At 49.6% G+C, this 12,134-nt stretch overlaps 1 protein-coding gene across 2 annotated transcripts in view; it reads left to right on the top strand.

Annotated features, from left to right (window-relative positions):
* Window positions 1-649: 649 nt before the first annotated feature.
* The window catches only part of FXR1 (FMR1 autosomal homolog 1), a 76,106-nt gene continuing 64,621 nt past the window's right edge, over window positions 650-12,134 (top strand). The window contains exon 1 of one of the 2 annotated variants that reach the window (XM_029066906.2): window positions 650-781. In XM_029066906.2, coding sequence (XP_028922739.1) covers window positions 731-781 — 51 coding nt within the window. In that variant the 5' untranslated portion in view covers window positions 650-730. The remainder of the gene's footprint in view (window positions 782-12,134) is intronic. The other variant, XM_029066907.2, reaches the window with a different exon arrangement.

Genomic DNA, 12,134 nt, shown 5'->3' on the forward strand with positions numbered 1-12,134 from the left:
GAAGGATCTCCGTTATTATCATTATTCTCTGGGCCTCAGTTCCCTCATCTGTAAAATGGAGATGAAGACAGTGAGCCCCACGAGGGACACCCTGCTGCCCTGGTATGTATCCCCCCCCAGCGCTCGCCCCATGGGAACCGCTTAAGAAAGACCCTTCTCAGTAGTGGTTTTATTGTGATGAAGTGGTTTGTGCACCGCTCAGTAGCAAGGAGCGAAGGAAGGGAGCGATGTGGGCCGTTGGGCAGAAGGCTCTCTGTTATTATCATTATTCTCTGGGCCTCAGTTCCCTCAACTGTAAAATGGAGATGAAGACCGTGAGCCCCACGAGGGACACCCTGCTGCCCTGGTATGTATCCCCCCCAGCGCTGGCCTCATGGGAAACGCTTAAGAAAGACCCTTCTCAGCAGTGGTTTTATCGTGATGAAGTGGTTTGTGCACCGCTCAGTAGCAAGGAGCGAAGGCAGGGAGCCATGAGAGGCGGAGGGATCTCGGCGGAGGGTGAGGCGGTCGGGCCAGCATGGCGGCGTGCGGAGGGATCCGGGGGCCCCGCCTGCCCAACAGCTGCCAGGCGGAGGCCTGCGGGGCGGGGGGAGCCCCAGGCCCCGCCCCGCTCCCCAACCCTCCTCCTTCTTTCTTTCTCCCTCTGTGTTTCTCCCCCGTCTCCTCCTCCTTCTTCCCTCCGGCTGGAAAGTTTCTAGAACCCCTTCCCGGCGGCCCTTGCGGTTCCAACATGGCGGAGCTGACGGTGGAGGTTCGCGGCTCCAACGGGGCTTTCTACAAGGTACCCCGTCCCCCCTCCTTGCCCCCACAGCTCCGCCGGCCGGGGCCCCTGACGGGGAGCGGGCCCGGGGAGGGGCGAAGGGCGCCCCGACGCTCCAGCCCCCCGGCCCCGACGCTCCCAGCCCCACCGCGCGTTAACGGTCCGGGGCCGCCCGGCCCCGTTATGTGTGGGCACAGCGCGTCCGGCCGGTCCTGGCCGGTCCTGGCCGCGCCTCCCTGCCGCTCCTCAGCCCGGGGGGAGGCCGGGAGGGACCCAGGGCAGCGCCGCGAGACACCCCCGGGACAACAGGGCCGCGCTCCGGCCTACACCGCCCGGGGGGCAAGGAAACCGGGAATAAGGAGGCCAGGGTGTAAGGGGGCTGGGGGGCAAGGAAGGCCGGGGGGCAGGTAGGCCAGGGGGCAAGGAGGGCAAGGAAGGCCATGGGGCAAGAAGGCCGGGGAGCAGGGAGGACGGGGGGCAAGGAAACCGGGGAATAAGGAGGCCAGGGTGTAAGGAGGCTGGGGGGGCAAGGAAGGCCAGGTGGCAAGGAGGCCGGGGAATAAGGAGATTGGGGGCAAGCAAACGGGGGGGCAGGAAGGCCGGGGAATGAGGAGACTGGGGGGCAGGAAGCCCGGGGGCAAGAAGACTGGGGGGCAAGGAGGCCGGGGAATAAGGAGACTGGGGGGCAAGGAGACTGGGGAGCAGGAAGGCCAGGGGGCAAGGAGGCCGGGGAATAAGGAAACTGGGGGGCAAGGAAACCGGGGGCAGGAAGGCCAGGGGGCAAGAAGACTGGGGGGCAAGGAGACCGGGGAATAAGACCTGGGGGCAGGAAAGCCGAGGAATAAGGAGGCTGGGAGGGGGACAAGGAAGGCCAGGGGGTAAGGAGGCCGGGGAGCAAGGAGGCAGGGGGACAAGGAAGGCCGGGGGGCAGGAAGGTCATAGGGCAGCGAGGCCGGGGTCGGGGGACAAGGAGGGCGGGGGGCAGAAGGCCGGCGGCTCGGGGGACAGGCCGCCTTGGAGCCTCTCGGGAGCGGCCGGGGGGAAATGGGGAGGGAGAAATGGGGGTCCGGCCGAGGAGCGACACCACAACCCGGCCTCTCCCCTGCTCCGGCCCGGCCCGGGGAAGGCCCGGCCACCCCAAGCCCCAGCACGGGGACCTTTCCAGTGGACCCGACGCCCAAGGCAGCCAGTCCTTCCCTCCCCTCCATTTCTTCCCCCTCCCCCCTTTTTTCTTTTTTGTTTTAAATTCGATTTCTCTCCTATCTGCCCGGACCGATGCCCGCCACCCTTGAGATGAGACCTTCACCGGGGCGAGGAGGGAGCGTGAGGGGCATTAGGGGGAGTGGAGGAATTCGGTAGCGATTGATTGGAGCCTGGGGGCCGGGATCGCCCAAAATAAACCCTCCGTCTAACGCCGCCCGGGGTTATTTTCGTCACCACAAGCCTTCTCTTCTCCTCCCCCTCCGCTCGTTCTCCCCCAAGTATGCCAGGATGTTGCGGGATCGATACAAAATGCCCATCTGTTGCCTGTCCGTCAGCCTCCCCGAGCCAGGAGCTCAGATGTTTGAGAGGCCTGGCTATTTTTACGGACAGCCGTCTGTCCCTCTTGGAGCGGGCCTCGTCGAAGTCGGATTGTGAGCGCCCCAAATGTCGTGTGTCGCCCCCGCCCCGGGTTTCATTTCGGTGGCTCTCCTGCTATTCCGTGAGAAATCATCACGTGGGGCCGGCATCCCTCCCACCCGTGACGGCGAGGTATTTTTGTCCCCATGTTCCCCGTGCCGGGGCCCGCCCGGCTCACGGCGGTTTCCTTCGGGGAAGCGTAATCGCAGCTGGGGTTGGTTTCGGGGGGCCCCGCGGGTCCTCTGGACCGGAAGCCCACTGCGGGCAGGGAATGTCTCTCTAGTGCCGTGCTCTCTCCGGAGTGTAGCACAGAAGCAGGAGAGAGAAGCAGCGGGGCTCAGTGGAAAGAGCACGAGCTTGGGAGTCAGAGGTCATGGGTTCTAATCCCATCTCCGCCACTTGTCACCTGTGTGACTGTGGGCAAGTCACTTCACTTCTCTGTGCCTCTGTTCCCTCATCTGTAAAATGGGGGTAAAGACTGTGAGCCTCACGTGGGACAACCTGATCACCCTGTATCTACCCCAGCGCTTAGAACAGTGCTCCGCACATAGTAAGCACTTAACAAATACCAACATCATTATTATTATTGGGAGTCAGAGGTCATGGGTTCTAATCCCAGCTCTGCCGCTTGTCAGCTGTGTGACCTTGGGCAAGTCATTTCACTTCTCTGGTCCTCAGTTACCTCATCTGTAAAATGGGGATGAAGACTGTGAGCCCTATGTGGGACAACCTGATCACCTTGTATCTACCCCAGCGCTTAGAACAGTGCTCTGCACATAGTAAGCGCGTAACAAATACCAACATTATCATTATTGGAAGTCAGAGGTCATGGGTTCTAATCCCGGCTCTGTCACTTGTCAGCTGTGTGACCTTGGGCAAGTCATTTCACTTCCTCTGGTCCTCAGTTACCTCATCTCTAAAATGGGGGTGAAGATTGTGAGCCCCATGGGGTCAACCTGATCACCTTGTATCTACCCCAGCGCTTAGACCAGTGCTTGGCACATAGTAAGCGCTTAGCAAATGCCAACATTATTATTATTATTACAGTGCTTTGCATAGAGTAAACATTCAATAAATTTGATTGAACGACCGACTCCTCTAGACTCTAAACTCTCCGGGATTGGGAATGTGTCTCTTGTATCGTTCTCTCCCAGAAGCAGCACGGTGTAGTGGATAGAGCACGGGCCCGAAAGCCAGAAGGTCCTGGGTTCTAATCTCAGCTCCACCAGTTGCCTGCTTGTAACCTTGGGCACCTCACTAAACTTCTCTGTGCCTCAGGTGCCTCAGCTGTAAAACAAAAAAAAAATGGGGATTCAGAGCATGAGCCCACTGTGGGACAGGGACTGTGTCCAACCCGATTAATTCGAATCTATGCCAGCGCTTAGAACAATGCTTGGCACATAGTAAGCGCCTAAGAAGTACCATAATTATTATTAAGTGCTTAGTACAGTGCTCTGAGCACAGTAAATGCTCAGTGAACACGATGATTGCTCGTACGGGTTTCAGATTCTTAGTAGAGGGCCAATATATTAACCAAGTGGGGACTCTTGATGGCAAGAAATACGTCGAGCATGTGATTTACTAAAGCATAGCCAAGTAGAAGATTGAGTGAAGGGACAGTCTCCCTTTCCTCCTGCCCCTCTGCTGTTCTGAAACCTTTGAACAGAGCCGTCCCACAACGTGGCCATTCTTACCAAAATACTGCGGACTCCTACATGAGTGAGATACTTTAAAAGGAGGTGCTTGAATGAATTCCAAATAAGGAAGTGGTGCCTTTTGAATTTCATTCATTCAGTAGTATTTATTGAGCGCTTACTGTGGGCAGAGCACTGTACTAAGCGCTTGGAATGTACAATTCGGCAACAGATAGGGACAATCCCTGCGAAATCCAGATCAGTAGTGATCTGCATCATCATATGAGTAGTTTTTCGCTTGTGACCAGCGATAATAAACACAAAGAACATTGGGGTGGAATTGACCACAGTCACACCTGGGTTGTATTTTCAGGTTGCCTTTTCCAAGGATTTAGAGAGAAGAGCTTGGGGTTCGATTCACTTGCTGAAAAGTTGGCTTAACAACCTAAACACATTACACAAAAACCTGAGTCATTCATGCGTTTTAAATCTACACTGTTGTCTTCAGAGGGTGTTGCTTTCTTACTTGGTTTGAGATTTCTGTTATGGTAAAACACTTCGCAGTAAATAATCTAGGCTGGGAAAATTGTGCATTTCTGGGAAATGGCTTTTTATTTTCTTGTGTCAAGGCAAATAAAGTGCTGGCATTTTCATCTTTGTCTCCTGCTTAGAATCACCAAGATTTGAAACACTTTATCTACTCCAGGGATAGTTGAAAGAGTACTCAGATTTGCCTATGGTCACAGCCTTGCCTTGACTTATATTACCATGCGCCGTGCTGCTTTCCAGAACGTATTACTTTCCTAACTGATTGCAAATTGCAACCTGCTTTCCAATTTAAATGGGGATTTTTTAAAAACTGGTTCAGCATAAGCAAAATCCTCCAGGCAACAAATGTTTCTGCCTATTCGGTTGCTTTGTTGTCTCCCAAGCGCTTAGTACTGTACCCTGCACATAGTAAGGGCTCAGTGAAATGATTTTAACATAGTTTAAGTTCCCTGAGACCAGGGAGTTGTGACTTTCCCAAGCAGTTAGGACAGTTTTCTTTGTAAAAGCACTAAGTGCCAAAGGGTCGATCGTCTCAGGGATAGTTTTTCAAGCTTGAAAAGTAACTGGCTTCTAGTGAAGACTGAGAAGGATCTCACACTTTTAAGCTTTTTACAGCGGTGGGCAATGAGTGATTTATTGCACCAAGTCAATTTAATCTGATAGCTCAAATTATCCTGTAGTACATTAGCCCCCAAAGTTCTTTTTAGCAAAGCATCTCCTTGGATAAGCTGTTTTTATTATCAGAAGATTTTTAATTTGCAATATATGAAGTCTCACAGTTTCTAAGCAGTTGGGTGGTTTTTCTTGTCGTCATTGTTTAACCGGAAAACCTGAAATTGCTTGGTAATGTCGTGATGATTAGATTTTCATAGGCGTTTTAACTGAGATATAAAGGTTATAACTTTTGTATTTAGGTGCAACGCATTGTCAAGTGCGCTGGTATGAGAGCGTGTGTGGCGCTGAGCAGCCGATAGCTCCAGAGGAAATTATTCTAGTGCTGTCAGGCAACTGGGGAGAGACGAGCAGCATTTACTTTCTCTTCCGCATCTGCCAAGTGGACACAATTGCAGAAGTAATGATGCTCCATGTCGTTTAGTTTCATATTCTAAGGTGTTCCTGCTCTGTCCAGTGATAATTGGAAAGACCAAATAAATGCCATCTAGTATATTGCTGGCTTTGGTGTTAGGATCTTCCACCAGAATTTTTGTGGATATTCCTTGCAGCCGGAAGGTTCTTGGGCTGTCATGTATCTCCCAGTCACTCATCCACAGTGCCTCCGAAAATCACCTTCCCGATTAAAGCCCAGGCTCAAGAGGCCTTTAATAAAGACTTTAAAATCTAATTTGAAAAGCCAAACCTCCACCTTCCCTATACTAGACCAACTGGGTAGTCTCTCCCATGTGCGTAGTACAGTAGAAATGGCATTTACCTTTATTTAATCACAATTGATCTTCCTTATGAACATCTGAAAGCTTTGCTCTGCTCTAAATCCATTTCCTTATGTCCACACAACTGGTAGGCATCATCTTCATTAAGAATATCTTGGAAATGTGTGAGTGACTAAATCTCACAGCTAGACCAAGTGGCCCCCAATTCCCTTCATCATTTCTCGTAGAGCTTCTCCCATTTTTCGTAATCATTTTTTCCCCCGTTGTACACCCTTCAGTTCCAGGATGTGAGTGCTTACTGTGTGTAGAGCACTGTAAATAATGTATTTGTTAAGCGTTTACTATGTGATGAGCACTGTTCTAAACGCCTGGGGAGATACAAGGTAATCAGGTTATCCCAAATGGGGCCCACTGTCTTCATCCCCATTTTGCAGGTGAGGTCATTGAGACCCAGAGAAGTGAAGTGGCTTGCCCAAAGTCACACAGCTGATCAGTGGCGGAGCTGGGATTAGAACCCATGTCCTCTGGCTCCCAAGCCCGTGCTCTTTCCACTAAGGCTTGTGGCATCTAAGTGCTTGAGAAAATACAATACCACAGAGTTGGTAGGTGCATTCTCTGCCCACAACCAACTCGGTCTGGGGGGGAGACGGACATTAATATGAATAAATATCACTGATCCTCACCCACGCTCGGAGGAGGATCTGGACCTTTCCGAGCCTTTATTGCCCCTTTTTGAACCTGTAAGGACTTTTGCATGCAATCTTTGGAATTATAAGGCCCAGTCAGGCCCACCGTTTTGTGGAGGCTGCATTCCAAGAACTTCACTTTCCAAGAAAACATGTCTTAGAATACACGTAGTGGCCGAACGCCTTGCATATGTCACCAGTGTTTTTTTCCAGTACCATGTACCAGTCTACTCAATCACATACTATTGGAAGAGTGTGCCCTAAATCCCCAGTAGTGAAAACATACATTCTAAGAGAAATGGCTGTGTTGTATTGATCCTTTAAACTGGTGGTTCTCACGCTATGCGTTTTTAGTATCAGTTTTTTTTCCAGGCTCATCAGTGTGTGATCTAGTTCCAAATGTGAGAGCGGGGATAGAAGAGGAAGTTAAGGAATGGAGAGATGGCTGGTTTGAGACTCTGAGCGTACCATTCCTGTTGTAAATTATAGTATCCCATTGACTTGGAAGTTTCGAGAGTTAAAAGGATTGCGCTTAAGATGCACTATTTTAAAACTTGCTAAATTCATCATCTTCTCTCTTGCCCTCCTCCTCCCTGTCCCATTGTACAGTTTGCTGAACCTGGAGAAAGGGGTCAGCCTATTACTTTTAGTGCATTCTAAATACTTGGGCCACTAAACGTCAACACTTACCTTTGTAAATTTCTCAATCTTCTCCCTGTTCTGAGCTCATGTACTCATTCCTACTTTCCTTTTCTGTCAGTAGTGTATATTGAGGATCTGTTGTGTCCCCATGCGTGTAATCTTAATACCTTGTATCCCATTCTAGGTTGGAAACTCCTTGAGGGCAGGGATTAGTTCTACCAATTCCGTTGTATGGTACTCAGTAGTCAATCGTATTTTCTCCCAAGGTGTTGGTTCAGTGCTGTTCACACAGTCAACTGCTCCATAAAGAGCATTGATTAATTGCAATTCAGTAGACCCTTTGTTTTCTCTCAAATTTCTTTGTCACTTTTTCCCTTAGCCTTTTCCTACTGACCCATTATTTCTGTGGCAGAGAGTCTTTTTCTCTCCTTATTGCCATGTAGAGCCCAAAAGGTTTGTTGTAGTTAAAGCTGTCATCAGTGGTATTTATTGCTCTGCCACTTGTCTGTTGTGTGTCCTTGGGCACGTCACTTGACTACTCTATGCCTCAGTTGCCTCATCTGCAAAATGGGGATGGAAACTGTGAGCCCTATGTGGGACAGGGACTGTGTTCAACCCAATTTGCTGGTATCCACCCCGGTCCTTAGTACAGTGCCTGGCACATAGTAAGCGCTTAACAAATCCCATGATTATTTTATCCCGGCTCTGCCACTTGTCAGCTGTGTGACTGTGGGCAAGTCACTTAACTTCTCTGTGCCTCAGTTACCTCATCTGTAAAATGGGGATTAAGACTGAGCCTCAAGTGGGACAACCTGATTACTCTGTATCTACCCCATGCTTAGAACAGTGCTCTGCACATAGTAAGTGCTTAAATACCAACATTATTATTATTATAATTATTATTTGTTGAGCACTTCCTACGTGCCGAGCACTCCACTAAGGGCTTGGGAGAGTACAACGGAGTCGGCAGACATATTCCTTGCCCACAACAAGCCTACCGTCTAGAGGTCCCGTGTTGTCCCTTGTGGATGCAGGTATTCCTGGATATATCCTGGTATGGAGTCTTGGGGGAGAGGGGTGTGTGTGTGAGTGAATTTGAGGGATGGTTTGCATGGCTTCAGTTACCAGGCTGAGAAGGTGCGTGGCTTAGTGGTAAGAACATGGGCTTGGGAGTAAGAGGTTGTGGCTTCTAATCCCGACTTCGCCACTTGTCTGCTGTGTGACCCTGGGCAAGTCACTTAACTTCTATGTGCCTGTTACCTCATCTGTATAATGGAGATTAAGACTATGAGTCCCAAGTTGGGCAACTTGATAACCTTGTATCTACTCGGGCACTTAGTGCTTGGCACATAGTAAGTGCTTAACAAATACTATTACTATATGTGACCCTCAAATCTACCTCAGCCCTTGTCTTTTTCTCACTATCTAGTCTTACATCTATTATCCCCAGAACATCTCCCCATGGATGACCCTCATTGTCCCAAACTGAATTTTCCATCTCTCCTCTCAGATTCCTAACTTTGACAATAACGCCACCATTCTCTTGATCACAGGCCTGGGAGTCACGAGGACTCGAGTTCTAATCCTGACTCTGCCGCTTGCTGCTCTGTGACCTTGGGCAAGTCATTTAAGCTTCTCTGTGCCTAAGCTTAACCCCCATCTATAAAATGGGGGTTAAGACTGTGAGCTCTACTGGGACATGGACTAGGTCCAACCTGATTCGCTGGATATCTACCTCATTGCTTAGAACAGTGCGTGGCACATAGTGCGTGCATAACAAATATATATTATTTAAAAAAACACCTCAAAAAGTGACCCTGGACAAGTCACTTCACATTTCCGTGTCTGTTACCTCATCTGTAAAAAGGGGATTCAGACCATGAGCCCCACAAGGGACACGGACTGTGTCCAAGCTGATGAGCTTGTATCTACCCCAGCTCTTAGTATGTATGATACTTGGCACATAATAACCACTTAACAAATACCATAAAAAACAACTGCTTCCGGTATGTTTTTCCTGAAACATCACTCAGCTCATAGCTCTACAGTCCTGTCCTTCCTTAAAATTGACTTCAAGGCTCTCTACCAGCTTTCTGCACCTTGAACATCAGTCCTCTTCATCAGTCATTCTCAGTCAGTTGTATTGAGCCCTCACTATAACAGAACACTGTATTAAGCACTTGGGAGAGTACAATATAACAGAGTTGTTAGATAGACTCTGCCCACAAGGAACTTAGAGGGGGAGTTGGACATTAATATAACTGAATTACAGGTATGCACCTAAGTGCTGTGGGGTAATAATAATAATAATAATGTTGGTATTTGTTAAGCGCTTACTATGTGCCGAGCACTGTTCTAAGTGCTGGGGTAGACATAGGGGAATCAGGTTGTCCCACGTGGGGCTCACAGTCTTCATCCCCATTTTACAGATGAGGGAACTGAGGCGCAGAGAAGTTAAGTGACTCGCCCACAGTCACACAGCCGACAAGTGGCAGAGCTACAGATTGCAGTACAAGAGTGATGCAGAAGGGAGTGCAGTAGGGGAAATAATAATAATTATGGTATTAAGGGCCTACTTTGTGCCAGGAACTGTACTAAACGCTAGGGTGGGTACAAGTAAATTGGGTTGGGCACAGTCCCTGTCCCACAGGTGGCTCACAGTCTCAATCCCCATTTTACAGATGAGGGAACTGAGGCCCAGAGAAGTGAAGTGACCTGTCCAAGGTCACACAACAGACAACTGGCGGAGCCGGGATTAGAACCCATAACCTTCTGATTCAGGCCTGTACTCTATCCACTACACCATGCTACTTCCCTAAGCCTTGCAAGTTTAGGAAAGGCCTTTTGTAGGAGAGATGACTTTATAAGGCTTTGAAGGTAGGGAGGGTGATAGTCTGTTGGATATTAAATGGGAAGGGTCGGTCTCTTCTTTACTTTCCCCAAACTAATTTTCTAACTCTCCCTCCCTGGCAATTGCCCCCCATCCCAGCCCCTTGCTCTTTTATTTCCCTGGCCTAGAGATCCTTCCCATTTCACCTGCCTGGTCTTACTCCATCCAGTCTTCGAATCCCTCCTAAAATGGCACCTCCTCTAGCAATCCTTCCCAGATTAACTCCCAGCAACCCATGTCGTATCAATCCTACAGTCCTTCTGGATTTATACCCATCCTCAGTATTTATTTGGATTGTTACTTATTTTTACCATATTCTCATATTTCGTCGTGGCATACCCTATTTACTCGTATAAAGTTACCACCACATAATTGCCCCACTTTGATTTTTGAGGAATTAAAATTTTTTTTTTGTGCCGCATAATTGTAAACACTTACCTCCAGTTCACCTTTGGAATGACTAGTGAGGGGCCATTGTAAAGATAGGTGTAATTATCTGAGTAGTTTTGTATTTCACCAAGTTGGCTTGGGTTGACTGCTCTTTTGTTCTTGGGGGCAAATCTGGGGATGGAGCATTAAGGAATGGGGCCTGGGGGAAAGGAAGAAGAAAAGGTTGGGGGCAGAGAGAGGGGAAAAGCTGGACGAGAAAGGCAAAGGAACTCTCTGGTACTTCTCCTATTTTCCCACCGCTGCTTTTCTGCCTTTTCCAAATGTCGGGCTTGGGCAGCTCGGGGGATGAAGAGAAGAATCAAAAAGCAGTGGATTCTCATGCCCCTGATCCAGAGTCCTTTGAGGAAAGTCACTCCGCCCTCTGGGAGCTGCCATGGTCATCTGGCCTACTGTATAGTGCCAGCGTTTCTTGGCTGTGCAGCCTTCCAGCCATGTCTACTGTGGAAGCAGCCCAAGACTGAAGCCGGCTTTACCCAGGACGCTGGATCTCTGCCCTTCCTGGTCCGGGTGGGCAGATGGTGGCTCACACCAGCCCCAGGGGGGATCAGACGCCACACTCAGTTCACCCCAGTCAGGCCCCTATCCTCTTCCTGGCACACGGTCCGCATACAGCCGCTCTGGTTTACCTGGCTTGGGCACGGTGCCGGCACTCCTGGCGACGGGCAAACCGTGTGCAGCCTCCTCCCCCGATGGGAGATGCAAAATGGGTAGCTTATAAAGATCTTTGGGCCAGGGGCCATAGCTTGCCAGCAGTAGACGAGAGAAGGGGTGACTAATGTTAATAGCTATTTTGGGGGGGGTCATATCTAAGTGGAGCACTGTTCTGAATGCTGGAGAGAAGCTGTTTTAAAGGAACGTAGTAATTGCCTGACTCTAAGAATCATTCTGTTGAATGGTTGCGTCCACACAGTTTATTTTACAAGGTTGAACCTGGTCCTATTTAGAGAGCATATCGTATTTGTTACAGTCTGTAGACTCCTTGTGAGCCAGAAATATGTCTGACCACTCTGCATTATACTACACTCCCAGGTGCTTAGTACGGTCCTTGGCACACATTAAGTGCTCAGTGAATGTCACTGAGTGCTTATTATGTGCCAGGTGCCGTACTAAGCATTGGAGTAGGTCACAGTATATGCAGGGTCAGACACAGTCTCCGTGCCAGTGGAGGTCGAAATGGAACAGGTATTCCCGATCTTACCGATGAGAAAATGGGCACAGAGGGGTTCAGTCAGTGACTTGCCCGAGGTCACCCGGCAGGTAAATGACAGAACCCAAGTCCTCTAACTCCCAGGCCTGTGCTCTCTCCACTAGGCCACGCCGCTTCTCGAGTTAAAAAAAAAAAAAAAATTAAATCTACCAAAATATCTGTTTCCTAAGTTAAGCTTGTTTTTGGCTTACATAAAATCCTTCTTTAAGTGGCTACTGCTCTTGTCCAGATCCGTGTCACATCCTAGCTCCACTACTGTATCAGGCTCCTCATCGGTTTTCCTGGCACCAGCCCAGCGCCTTCCCCCT

Source organism: Ornithorhynchus anatinus, chromosome 1 (assembly GCF_004115215.2).
Source record: "Ornithorhynchus anatinus isolate Pmale09 chromosome 1, mOrnAna1.pri.v4, whole genome shotgun sequence".
Classification (NCBI taxonomy): domain Eukaryota; kingdom Metazoa; phylum Chordata; class Mammalia; order Monotremata; family Ornithorhynchidae; genus Ornithorhynchus; species Ornithorhynchus anatinus.